Source organism: Cynocephalus volans, chromosome 10 (assembly GCF_027409185.1).
Source record: "Cynocephalus volans isolate mCynVol1 chromosome 10, mCynVol1.pri, whole genome shotgun sequence".
NCBI lineage: Eukaryota > Metazoa > Chordata > Mammalia > Dermoptera > Cynocephalidae > Cynocephalus > Cynocephalus volans.
The window spans coordinates 30,588,038-30,602,723 of record NC_084469.1 but is presented as its reverse complement, the minus strand read 5'-3'; the positions used below and the strand labels follow the sequence as shown (position 1 = coordinate 30,602,723).

The window sequence follows — 14,686 nt, the reverse complement described above, 5'->3', positions numbered from 1 at the left end:
AGGCATATGTCAGTGAGCGGATTGGCTTAATTACTGTCTTAACTGTTCCCAAATGAGTCCTCAGAACTTCCCCGTTTAGACAAAGGGAGCAGAGATTCCTGAAGCAGCACTTCTGTGCCTTTCACTTAAACTTAGTCCTTCCTCAAATCGTATCAGTCTTCATCTTGCACAAACTCCAGCTCATCCAGAAAACCTTTCCCATCTCCTACAGCCCAAACTGATGTCCCCATGACTGAAATCTTGTTGATCTTATGGTCTCACTTTTTCAAAGTTCATTCACTTATTTATTTCAGAAATATTGAACTGTATGTAAAGTATGATGATAGGCATTGAGAATGCAAAGCTAAATCAGGCATAAATTGGTTCACAAGCCACTGTGGAGCAGAGGAGGTGTGCTCTATGGAGAAATGACCAAGCAAGAGGTTAACAGAGATAAGAGACTTGAAGTCTACAATCCAAGTGCTTCAGGAGTTTAGTGCAAATGAGTTTGAGATGGGAAAGGACCAGGAAAACCTTTACAGAGGAGGAACAATTGGTTTGAGTTAAGTAATTTGAGAATTCAAAATTAACAAGAGGACATTCCAGATAAAAAACAGTTTGAGCAAAGATGGAGAGGTACAAAATCAAAGAAAGTGAAGCCTTACAAATTGAGTTAAAGTAGATTAGAGAGGGCAAGTAGGAGGTACTTTAATTATTTTTTAATTACCTAATATGTATGGGAGCTGTTTTACTTCCACTGATATGTCAATTTACACAGTATTTATTGAATGAATTCTAGGATTATGATCAGGTTCAGAGGGTGACACACAGGAATCACTGATTTAAGAATTTTTAAGAGAACTTAGAGACACCACATCAAATGTCTCACTCATATGAAATCCCCTATGCAGCTTCTCCCAAACATGACCTAGGGTTTTCACCTACGGGGGGGAATTACGGGGACCTAATTCCAGATTCTGGCATTGAGGCTTCCACCAACTATCTCTGCATATCTGCGGCTGCTGTGCTTAACTGCATATATAAAATGAACTTTAATTGCATATATAAAATGAACCTGTGTAGACAAAGGGATGTCTGTTCTAAAGGGGTCAACCTCTGGCCAAAAGAGCAGGGGATGGAAGAAGAGAGCCAGAGGTCACTGGGGTGGTTTCCAGGGGCTGTTCAAACAGGGCAGCAGGACATTGATGACAAGGACTTTGCAAGATAGTCTAAACTCCTGTAATTTTCCTATATTTGTCATTCTTTTATGCATGATCTTTTATTATAAATAAAACCTCTCAACATGAGAAGGGCCCAGGTTCTTATTTTAAGAGAATAGCAAGAAAGGATGATGATTATATGGCAGTGGGAAGGTGGGGAGATGTGGAGAACTGTAACCTGTCATCAACAAGAGGAAGGCTGTGGGACACAGCACTGCAGAGGCATGGAAGGCAGGCTGGTTTCCTCTGGAAAAAATGGAAAGCAGAGGACCAGGAGACAGATAGTTGGTTATCTGAGAAGTGCCCTCAAGGACCTACATGCATGGGGGACCTGTGGTTCTGTGACATTGGGTGGTAGTTTTAGAAAACCTCAATCAGGCAGACATCTCAGAGGAAAGGCTCTCACAGGATGAGCGAGGGATGTGTGGTTGGTGGGAAGCAGAACCAAAGGATAAAGGTGCAAATTGTAACCATGACCTATCCAAGAAACCTGCTAGTTCATGAACTGAGCTACTTGCAACAGGCCGGCAAACAATAGAGAAGGAGGCTTACAAGGCACAGCCACAGGAAGGTCTTTCTCAGTCAGAAGAGTGCATCCAGTTCCAGAGAGAACTGCAAAAAAACATGGATTTTCTTTCTTTTTTTTTTTAAATTTTATTTTGTCGATATACATTGTGGCTGATTATTGCTCCCCATCACCAAAACCTCCCTCCCTTCTCCCTCCCCCCTCCCCCCCAACAATGTCCTTTCTGTTTGCTTGTTGTATCAACTTCAAGTAATTGTGGTTGTTATATCTTCTTCCCCCCCCCCCCCGGTTTGTGTGTGTGTGTGTGTGTGTGTGTGTGTGTGTGTATGTGTGTGTGTGTGTGTGTGTATGTGTGTGTGTGAATTTATATATTAATTTTTAGCTCCCTCCAATAAGTGAGAACATGTGGTATTTCTCTTTCTGTGCCTGACTTGTTTCACTTAATATAATTCTCTCAAGGTCCATCCATGTTGTTGCAAATGGCAGTATTTCATTCGAAAAAACATGGATTTTCTGATCCCGCCGTAGGTCTCGGGAAGTGTCTACTTACAGACTTGGTTAGAGGCAGTCATCTTGGGCTGGCCAGACAGTGGACACATTTTTGTTGTTCTCATGCAAATCCTTTCTATGATGGCCTCATAGTTATTTGGGGGTTAGCAAGCATACAATGAGCTGGCCCAGCAACTTTTTAAAAATATAGAAAACCAGACATTTTATAAGTATACTCAGTATTCACTTTAACCCCAACAGCTCTAATCCAACAATGCTCTATCATAGTTTCTTCATTAGTAAAATGAGGGAATGGATACTCTCCAAGATCCCAACCAACTTGGTCTTTCTATGACTCAATGACATTGTATCTAGAGTATGCTGAATACAGTTATAGGCACTGATAAGGCCATTGGTGTGGGTAGGGATGATTGTCAAGATATTTATTTAACAAGCACCAAACTGGTACTCTGTATCAATGGATTCTAGCTGGATATTGCCCTTGGTGTGCCCCCCCCCCATGACTCAGGATCTATTTTATTGATAGAAAACTGACATTGTGTCTCAGATTTAAAGTATTTCACAGTATTTAGGAATATATTTTTATTATTCCTAGATCATGATAAATGCAGTTTCATATATCACAGACTTTGATTATTACTATATGTGATGCTTTAAATTGCACTTTTATAAAAACAGAAATATTTCTAGGGACCAATAATGTTAGCTGTTCACTGTATTTAAAAAGATCCATCAAAAAGATAGAAAAAAAAAATCAAAGAAAGGAATTAGTTTGATAAGCAGAAGGTAAACATATTCTGAAAACATCCATCTTCTCCTCAAGCATGCACACAAAGAATAAGACAGTCCATAAGCTTCCATTGATGGATACCACCCAAATTAATTTGGACAGAACCTGGTATGCAAGTTGGCTATTTTGTTATTAGAAGCTTTTTTAAAAAGTAGACATAATCCTTTTGTTATTATGGATTTATAATTATTATGATAATTTAATTTAATAGGATAATTTACACTTAAAAATAAATGTTACTGTATCGCTTCATAGAGCAGTGGGGCAAATTGGGATATGTGTAACACTCCGAACCTTTACCTCATCTGCTAGGTGGCAGTGCTTTAAATCTGGTGGAAACAACAGAAAAGAGGAGCCACTGAGTCACTCTGCCGGTCTTTAAAGATCTTTGTGATTTTTAAGAACCAGAACATTAATATATAAAAAAATTATATTTAATTCTAAAATAATTATAATTATTCAATTATGATATAATTATAGAAATAATCTGATTTATTGGAGATCATTTGAAAGCAAAAGAAAAGTGGGAAAACAGGAATTCAGAATCTCTCCTATTCCTACCAGTCAGTGGAACTGAGATCTCCTTCTAGTCATTTTTCTAGGTACCCACCTGTATACATGCTTTAGATATAAATTTATTTCCTCCTTACTCTTAATTTTATATCATAAGAATTCACCTGTTGTGATTTGGGGTTTTATAGCTGATTATTGTTGGTTTGTAAGAAATCTACTGACTTGTATATAATTACTTTTTACCTAACTCTTTAATTTTCTAGCAGTTCTGAGTTTCCCAGTTTTTTTCCTCCCTTGAGTTTTCTATTTAGACAACTTTGTTGCATCCAAATTACTCTTTTCCTTTCTGATATTTAAGCACCTTGTTTCTCTTTGTCTAAAACTTTTAGAATAATGAGAAATACTTGAAGGAACAAAGACCATTGCATTCTTGCTCTGATTTTAACAGAAGCATCACTACCACTTTACCATTATGAATGATACAGGTTTGCAATGGATATGCCTGTTGCACAGCGTGGTGTACTTCCGGTCTAAGTAACCACAAGGGTTCTTTTCTTTTTCCTTCTTACTCTACATCACAAATGGATATAGACATTTATGAATTGCCTTTTATAGAATTTTTCTCTTTTTAAACCAATTAATATGCTATCGTACATTAATAGATTTACTAATGTTAAGTCATCCTCTCCTTCCTATAATGTCTATTCAATAATGGTGGGTTTTATTTATTGTGCTTAAGATTTTTGCATGCATATTGTCAAATGAGGGTAGTGCATAATGATTCCTTTTTTTCTCTGTCACTGTTAGATTTTAGTATCAGGATTTGCTAACTTTGAAAAATTAATGGGAAGGCTTTCATTTTTTTCTAAGCTAGGGAAAGTTTTTATGATGTGGAAATTATCTGGCAGTTTAAAATAATTTGTGTAGAAGAATAAGCCTAGAGCCTACACATGGAAGGACATGTTTGGCAGTGTTTCCTCCTCTCCCTCTTTTTTTTTTTTTTTCAGTTGTAGATGGTTTATTTGGTTTGGGGCTGGTTTGTGGATCAATCGTTCAAACTTAGGAGCAGACAGTATTCCATGATTATTTGAATTTATTTTTGGTCTATGAGTATCATGACTTTTTGATTCCTAACTTTATCTTTATGTTTTTTTTTCTTCCTTAGATTTTCCAGAGATTTATTTTATTTCTTTTGAGTTTTTTAAATTTTTTATTTTTAAATGTAAATTGGCAAATTATAGTTGCATATATTTATGGCATACAAAGTGATGTGATGATTTATGAGCACAATATGAAATAATTAGATCAAGCTAATTAACGTATCCATCACATCAAATACTTATTTTTTGTGGTGAGAACATTTAAAAAATTTACTCTCAGTAATTTTGAAATGTGCAATACATTATTATTTACTTTATGAACCACACTGTGCAATGTATCTCAGAGAAAAAATAACTTATTCCTCCTGTCTACTCCTGTCTAATTGAGGTTTTGTATCCTTTAACCACATTTAACCATCATCTTCCCATACCCCACCCTCACCCCCACCTCTGCTAACCACCATTCTATTCTCTGCTCCCTTGAATTGGGTTGTTTTAGACTCTACATATAAGTGAGAACATGCAGTATTTGTCTTTCTGTGCCTGGCTTGTTTCGCTTAGCATAATGTTCTTCAATTCTATCCATGTTGTTGCAAATGACAAAATTTCTTTCTTTTTTTAAAGCCGAGTAGTATTCCACTCCATTGTGTCTATAAACCACCTTTTCTCTATCCAGTCATCCGTGATGGGCACTTAGGTTGATTCTGTTACTTGGCTGTTGCAAATAGGGCTGCAATGAAGGTGAAAGTGCAGACGTCTCTTTGCAAATTGATGTAAAATCTTTTGGGTAAATACCCAGAAGTGAGATTGCTGGGTCATATGATAGTTCCATTTTTAGTTTTTTGAGAAACTTCCATACAGTTTTCCATAATGGCTGTACTAATTCACACTCCCACCGACAGGGTGCAAGGTTTCCCTTTTCTCCATATCCTCACCAACACTTGTTAACTGTTTGTCTTTTTGATAATAGCCATTGAGACAGGAGTGAGGTGATATCTCACTGTGGTTTCAATTTGCATTTCTTCAATGATTAGTGATGTTGAACACTCCTTCACATACCCGTTTCTTTGTAGTAGATTTGTAAGGACTTACAATCAATTGTTGTATTCCTTTACAATGAACTTTCTATTCATTTTTACTTTTAGTGTTTACTTTTTCCCCAAATCTCCTCATGTAGTTCTTTGCTAGGACGACCTCATTTGTTCATTCTAGGAAACAGGAAGAATGGATTTATGTACCTTTCACAAGGAAAAGGGGGAAGTCCAAGGTAGTCATGGCACCAGACATCTCATGTGGGAGTTGGGTAAGGACACTGAGGTGAAGGCAGAGACAGAGTTAATAGGTGAGGTGTGGCCTGAGGAGCGAGAAAATACCCATAGGACCCTTGGGAATTTACCCCGGGCTTGGCATATGAATGTAGGTAGATATATTTTGATTGAATAACTAAAATGGGAAGCCTGATCCCTTCCCCTCTTTGATGCCTTGTTACAGGGACTCATGGAGCTAGAATCTGGGTCCAATGGGACAGACGTTACTGAGTTCATCCTGGTGGGCTTGGTGGAGATACCAGGACTTCAGCTGGTTGTCTTTGTGCTCTTCCTCTTAGCCTACCTGGTCACAGTTGGGGGCAACCTCAGCATCCTGGCAGCCATCCTGGTGGAGCCCAAACTCCACACCCCCATGTACTTCTTCCTGGGGAACCTATCAGTGCTGGATGTTGGGTGCATCAGTGTCACTGTTCCCTCCATGTTGGGTCATCTCCTGTCCCACAAGAGTACAGTCCCCTATGGAGCCTGCCTCACTCAACTCTTCTTCTTCCATCTGCTGGCTGGGATGGACTGCTTCCTGTTGACAGCCATGGCCTATGACCGATTCCTGGCCATCTGCCGGCCCCTCACCTACAGCACTCGCATGAGCCAGACAGTCCAGAGGACATTGGTGGCTGTGTCTTGGGCTTGTGCCTTCACCAATGCACTCACCCACACTGTGGCCATATCCACACTCAACTTTTGTGGTCCCAATGTGATCAACCACTTCTACTGTGACCTCCCACAGCTCTTCCAGCTCTCCTGCTCCAGCACCCAAATCAATGAGCTGCTGCTCTTTGCTCTGGGTATCCTCATGGCAGGTGCACCTGTGATTCTCATCGTCACCTCCTATATCCATGTGGCAGCTGCAGTCCTGCGAATCCACTCTGCCAAGGGCAGGAAGAAAGCCTTCTCCACATGTGGCTCCCACCTCACTGTGGTGGGCATCTTCTATGGGACAGGCGTCTTCAGCTACATGCGTCTGCGTCCAGCGGGGGCTTCAGACAAGGATAAGGGGATTGGTGTCCTCAACACTGTCATCAGCCCCATGCTGAATCCACTCATCTACAGCCTTAGGAACCCTGATGTGCAGGGTGCCCTGCGGAGGGTGCTCACAGGGAAGTGAGTGTTGGCATAAGGGGTGTCTTGGGAAGGTAGAAACCATGGCAAGTGGTCCCTTTGAGCAAGATGACTTTTATTAGTAAGTAAGACCCTTTTTCCCCCCAAGGAGACTCTACCAGATAATAGGTGTGCAGATTTTCTAGAACAGAACCCTTCGCTAGTCATCATTTGGTCCTAGGAACTCTTCCCAATCCAGATGGAGGTAGAACCCTGGTGGCTCTGTATCCTGGGAGGCTCATGGTCCTACAGGAAGGATCTTTGGTTTATTTTCCTGTCAGGATTCCCTCAAATACCAGCAAAGATTCTCTCCAAACTGGAGTAAGGAAAGTCACAGCCTGGTGCCCAGTATTAGCACATCCTGCAAACAGGCTTCTCCTGAAAGCAGCTTCCCCACCTGTTTCTACACAGGATCTCACCTAAGGATACAGACCTTGTACCGTATAATTTGAGACACTGATTTCCAGTACCCTGTCTATATTGCAAGATTCTAGGATATTTAACAGTAGATATTTATATTTCCTTTTGGGTTTCTTCTTTTTTTTCCAAAATGGAAATATTCACTGATATTAAATGTCCATCGATGGACAATTGAATAAGGAAAATGTGGTATATATTCACCATGGACTACTACTCTGCCATAAAAAAGAATGAAATTCTCCCATTTGCAACAACATGGATGAGCCTGAAGAAACTTATGTTGAGTGAAATAAGCAAAGCACAGAGGGATAAATACCACATGTGCTCACTCATAAGTGGGAGCTAAGAGAGAAAGAAGGAAGAAAAGAAAGACCACAGTGGTGCATTGGACTTGCAGAGGGAGAGAGCACTAGGGATACAAAGTGGAGTGTGGGGAAGGCGGATGGTGAGGGAGTTCGGGGATAATTGGATAATGGGGTATAATTGCAATTTGTGGTAATGGGAATGCTGCCAGTATGGACTGGGCATCACATCTTTGGCACAAGTGTTGACAGTCAGCTTTGTATCTCATGAATATTCATAACCAATAAAAAATATAATTAACAATAAAATTTTTCATTAGAAATTATGCTTATAAAAATGAAAACAAAATGAAATTTTACCAGTAGAAAGTTAAAGACAAAATATTTACCCTCTCTGTCCCCACTCTTGAAGATTCAGTTCTCCAAAAGTCATTTTTAAGATTTTGGTACTTACCCTTGTAGTTTTTCAATACGTATATAAACATGTTTATGTATGTTTCATATCAGTAGGGATTTGTTATGTCATGTTTGTTTACATAGTAAGTGGTAGATTCTTTTACCTGTCAGATACTTAAAACTTACCTTACCCATTTTAATGGCTGACTAGCATTAATTTATAAGTAAACCATAATTTATTTAATCATATTTCTTTTGATGGAGTTTAGATTATTTCTAGATTTACTGCAATTATAATCAATAACATAAAGAATGTTCTTTAGAGATGTGTTTCTATTATTCTGAAAACATTTCCATAAGAGAAGTTCTGATAAGAAGATTCCTGAGTTGAATTAAATAAAAATTTAGATTTTCAATATATGTTTTCCTCTTATCCTATGAAAATTTTGCACTATTTTATTATTCCAATGGTGAATGAAACTGCTTGCTCCCCAAACCTTTGACAGCCATGGTTGTTATAAGTAAATTCTTCTAATTTTGACAATATAATAGTTGAAAATCACTATTTATTATTTTAATATGCTTTTCTTTCGTGTTTGCATAAGGCTGACTATATTTTCAAATGCTTATTATCCAAGATATGAACTGAATTGTGTTTCTCCCAAAATTCATATGTAGAAGCCCACACTCCCAATGTGACTGTATTTGAAATATGGTCTTTAGGGAGTAGTTAAAGTTAAATGAAGTCATATGGCAGGGCCCTAAGTCAATAGGACTATGACCTTATAATAATAAGAAGAAAAAGATTCTTCCTCTCACTCTCTCTCTCTCTCTCTCTGTCTCTCTCTCTCTCCCCCCCCACCTCCCTTGTTAGAAGAAGACACAGTGAAAAGACGGCCATCTGTAAGCCAGGAAGAGAGCCCTTATCAAAACCTGACCATGCTGGCACCCTGATCTCAGACTCCCAGCCTCCAGAATTGTGAGACAATAAATTTCTGTTGTTTACATTAATCAATCCATGGCATATTGTTATGGCAGCCTGAGCTGTCTAATACAATTCATTTGTATTTCTTTCCTGAGAATTGTCTTTTCATGTCCTTTGCCCCTTTTTCCACTTAACTGTTAATATTTTTCTTATTGATTTGTAGAAACTCTTTATAGATTGCTGATATTAACCTTTTGCCATATGTTTTGCAAATAATTCCACAGTTCACCCAATTTGCCATTTTTCTTTCATCTTTATTTTTGGTGTCTTCCATCAATTGGAAGTTTTATATTTTTATGTCTTCAAATATATTCTTTTTATAAGGTCATGGACTTTGTGTCAAACTTATAAGAAAAAGTCTTCCCATGCTAATATTAGGAATATTTATTTTTATTTTCCTCTGAATTTATGTTTCTTATTACTGTCCAACTAAATACAATTGGAATTTACTAGTTACTATCTTCTTTTACTGTTAGTTCAATGGCATGAGGAACCCAAAATAGCTGGGTGGCAGTTTCAAATTCCAGTCTAACATGCATATTATTGTATCCCTGAATGCAAGCATTTCTCCCTTGGGAACCAAGCAGTAGAAACTAGCAGTGCTCACAATTGCAGGGTGAGGAAGTAAAAATTTTGGGGGTGTATTGTTATGTATAATAGTGAGAAAAGCCACTCCCACTTCTACTGTTTGATTCTCAGACCCATGCATTTTGGCAATGGGAGGAAAAGGACCATGTACTGGCAGTTGATTCAAAGCATACACTGGATCCTCTAAGATAGAACCCCATACTTTCAGAGTTTTGTGTCCTACCTGGCACATAAGGCATTCTATAATTTCACAGATAGTGGTTGTGGAAGAAGATTGCAGGAAGGCAATACACATCCCAAATACCTGTCTATTCCAGTGAGGATGAATCATTGCCCCCTACTGATGGAAAGGATCCAATATAAACAATATTCCATCAAGCGACTGGTTTGGCCCATAGGGAATAGTGACATTTTAGGAGCTAAGTGTTGGTCTCTGCGGTTGATTGATAGACACTCAGCAGAAGAATTTGAGAAGTCCATATTGTTGAGCCAGTGCATAGTCTCCATCCTCACCTTGGCCACTTTGGGCAAGGGCACATTGAGCTTGCACTGGGACAGAGAGGAAAGAGGCTGAGGGACATACATAGAACATGTCATCTCATCTACTGATTATTGAAAGCTTCTTCTGCAGCAGGAGTCTTTTAGTAAACATTCATATGGGACAAAAATAATCTTTACACTTTGGCCCCATTCTGAGAGTTTCATTCCGACACCTATTCCCCAGAAATTACTTGACACCAGTCTTCTACTGTTGTTCTTCCCAACTTCAACCAAATGATTATCAACTACCTATGAGTCAGTGAGGAGTTATAATTTTTTCCTATACCTTGATCCAGGCAAAGAGCTTAATTGTAGTGTCTGAAGTTCTTCTCACATGGAGAATTGATTTTCCTTCACCACTGAACTTCAGGGCGATCCCTTAGAGGGCTGTGATATTGCAGTCTTCCATTTCCATTTTATGTTAGCATATTGAGTGAAAACCAGGCCCAAGTTTTATTTTCCTCCTCAGTCATCTAATTATAAGGAGCTCTCCATGAGGCAGTAGGTGTGGATTGAGAAAGAGGAGTTAATTCAGCAGGACTAGGGATTCAAGTAAGTTGCTTGACCTACCTGCCCATGAAGCTTTCTTATGCTTTTCAAACCTACCCAAGATTAGCACTTATATACCAGTTTCGTTTGATGCTACATTGTAGCTGAACACACCAGTGTTGTGGCTTGGTGGGTCATATAGCACCCAGTTCATTATGGGCAGTTCGGGTTGCAGATACTTGCTACTCCATAGTTAGGTATTTTATATACCAACGCCCAGTGGAAAGACAGGAGCTGTTTCTCAAAAGAAGCATGGTTACCTGCAGAAGAATGCATAGATTTGCTCCAAAACACTAAGATACACATTTTGATTCTTTGATTGGTTCAAGAGGCTTACTTAGCATACCTAATTGCCATAGGCACTTTGAGTATTAATAGATGTACTGGGTCATAAGGTCCGTGTGCAGCCTGGAATTGCTGCCAAGTCTGCTCTTCCTCCCTGACCACCCCTCAAAACTGGCAACCTTCCAGGTTACTCACTAAATGATTCAGAATAATATGTTGCCTTCAAAATCCAGAAAGGTCCTACAACTGTTACTCCCTTTTTTAGTGGTGGGTGGCACAAGATGTAGCGTCTTGTTTCTTTCATTAGAATGGGTATCTCAGTGGACTTCTAGTAACTTCACTGAGGCCTCTAAATTTTCACAAAGTTTATCTCACATTCTCTGGTTTACCTACTTGTTACTAAGGCACCTGAAATTTTTGCTGATATCTACTCATCAAATACAATCAGCATGATGTCATTAACAGTGGATTAGTATCCTGTTGCGTAGCATGTCCAGAAAAGAAAATCTTGAATGCTGTTATCGTTGGGCACAGTATTTAATATAGGTCACTTAGGTCAATTTGGTTAGCTGTCTTAAGATATTCTATATCGTTACTCTTTTTTTGAGAAAAGTGAGTTAAATTCTCCCACTCTAATAATAGCATCCATTAAGCTGTCCCAGAATGCTGATTTGTCTATTCCTTTTTTTAGAATTGTCAATTTTGATAGGTATATTTTGAAACAATGTTATTGTGATATTTTCCTGTTGGATTGACTTTTATCAAAATGAAATGCCTGTCTTTATCTCTAGTAATTGACTTGCCTTAAAGTGTGCTTTGTCTGATATTTAGTATACTCCTTTGGCCTGTTTTTCCATTAGTATTTGCACGTTACATTTTTTCCATCCTTTCACTTTCAGTTTTTCTATATTTACATCTTCAAGTGTCTCTTGTAAGCAGCATTATTAGGTAGGCTTCTTTTTTTCTTCTTAAAAACTGTTTGACTTTCAAGAAAAGTTTACTTCGATTCTTTAGTTCATGTATCTAATATAATTACTTACACAATTAGGCTTCTATCTATCATATTACTGTTAATTTCCTCTGTGGTCATTCTGGTTTTTGTCGTTCTGTTTTGTATGTTTCCCTCCTCCTTTCCTGCCTTCTTTTGGACTAATTAATAATTATTACCATTTCATTTTTCCTTCTTTTTAATTGTTATATATGAGGGTACTTCAAAAAGTTCACGGGAAGATTTATATTATCTCTTAATTCTATTTTTCCAAGAAATTTCTGAAGTACCCTCATATTATTTCATGATTCTTCTAGTGGTCAGTCTAGAGAGGAAGCAGGTATCCTTGACTTATTATGGCTTAATAAAATTCTTATGTTTACCACTTCCTTGATACTCCTAGAATTGCACTTAAATTCCTGTCTTTTGAATTATAGTTTTCATACATTTTGTCCTACATTTATTTTAAACTATGCAAGATGTGACAATTGTTTCTTATACAGTCGATATTTATTGATATGTACCCACATGTTTACACTTTTCTAGCTCATTTTTTCTTCCTGCATTTTTATTTGATGCTGTTCTTTCCTTCTTTCCATTCTCATTTCCTTTCAGGCATTCCCACTTCCACCCCAAGAAACTTCCTTTAGATGTTCTTTTAGTACAAGCAGGTAACACATTCTTTCATTTACTGTGAAAGGTACCTTCATTGGGTATGGGATTTTAGATTGGCAATTATTTGCTTTCAGCATTTTAAGGATGTTATTTAGTTGTCTTCTAGTCAACATTATTTATTGCTTCTTTGGAGATAACATATCTTTTTTTCTTCTGGCTGATTTTAAGATATTCTCTTTGCCTTTGGTTCTTACCATTTGACTAAGATGTGCCAAGGTGTAGTTCTATCTGCTAATATTGCTTGGAGTTTGCAGTGCTTCTTGAGTCTATCAATGAATGGATTTTATCAATTTGGGGAAATTATTAGGTTTGTCCCTTCCAATGGCTCCTACCTCATTCTTTGTCTTCTCTTGTTTGGGGACTTTCATTATATGCGTATCAGGCCTTTTTAGCATGTCATGTCCTTACACTCTTTTTTCTTACACATTTCTTTTTCCCCAAACTTCACTGTGAATATTTCCTATTGACCTATTTTCCAGTTCATGAACCGATCTCTTGCTTGTTAAGCCCATTCATTAAACTGTTAAATCCATATATTAGGTTTTTCAGTCCCCAAATGCCCATGTGTTTCTTTTTTAAATATTCCAATCCACCGGTAAAATCATTTATCCTTCTATTTATTTGTTTATCTTTTCTTCTATTTTCTTAACATGTTAATCATAGTTGTTTAAAAATCTTTGTCATCTTAAACCAGTAGCTGGATCAACTATAACTTTGTTTCTGTTGCCTGCTTTTTCCTCTTGAATATTGGTGATAATTTCTTGCTTGTTTGTATGTCTAATAATTTTATATTGCATATTATACTTTGTTTATCTAATAATTGTAGGAACTGCAGATGATGTTATATTCCACCTGACAAGGTTCCTCCTTTCTTCTGTTAGATTGACAAAATGAAGGGTAAATCACTGTGATTCAGCAGGGATTGAGCTGGGATTGACCTGGAGGATTAAAGTCTTAGTAAAGCTCTGTCTCCTCTGTTCCTTGAGCATGCCTCTCCTGGGCTTTTAATTGAGATGCTCAGTCCCCAAAGATAAAAGGAAGTATAGCTGTCTTTCTAAGGTCCCCAGCCCAGCTTTCCAGACCCCCACACCATACAGTTTCAAAATCTGGCAAATGTCTTGAGACAATGACTGTGGCGTTTCAGTCATTATCTCTTCAAGCATTATCTTTTCCCCATGGCCTCTGAACAACTTTTACAGCTCCAGTTAAATGTTGCCTTTATCAGTCTCTATCACTCTATTCTTAATGTTTCTTACAGCCTTCCTTTCCCATCTTTTTGTTTTTACATATCTCTGTGCTACATTCTGGATGAGTTATTCTAGTCTATACTCTGATCTTCTTCTCTGTCTACTCTCCTGCTAAAACTGTTCATTGAGTTTTTAAGTTATTGTATTTTTTCCACTTATAAAAGTTCTATTGATTTTAGAATTTTATTTTAAGCCACTTTTTATAGTTTTAGTTTACAGATATTTGTGAGTTTGTTTTTATTACTTTTAAAAGAGTCAGCATAGCCACTTATTATTTGAACAATTAAATATCTAAAGTATTTGTGTGTCTGTTCCATTGACTCTCTTTTCTATGATTCTTGACCAAGATACCTTGTTTCTTTGTGTGCCTATTATGGGTTGAACTGTATTCCTCGCCACCCCCCCCCCCCCCCCCGCAAAGAAGATATATTGAATTCCTAACCCTCAGTATTTCAGAATGTGACTTTATTTAGAAATAGGTTCAATGCACATGTAATTAGTTATGTTAAAATGAGATAGAACTGGAGTAGGGTGGGCTCCTGAACCAATATGACCAGTGTCTTTGTAGGAAAATGATCATGTGAAGATGTGCTGAAGACGGCAGAGACTGGGGTGATGCATCTGCAAGTCAAGGAGCACCAAAGATT

General features: G+C 37.9%; 1 protein-coding gene across 1 annotated transcript; it reads left to right on the top strand.

Annotated features, from left to right (window-relative positions):
• Positions 1–6,129: 6,129 nt before the first annotated feature.
• On the top strand, positions 6,130–7,071 carry LOC134388772 (olfactory receptor 3A1-like). Its single transcript, XM_063112073.1, has one exon. The coding sequence runs from the start codon at positions 6,136–6,138 to the stop codon at positions 7,069–7,071; it is 936 nt and encodes a 311-aa protein (XP_062968143.1). The 5' UTR covers positions 6,130–6,135.
• Positions 7,072–14,686: the final 7,615 nt, after the last annotated feature.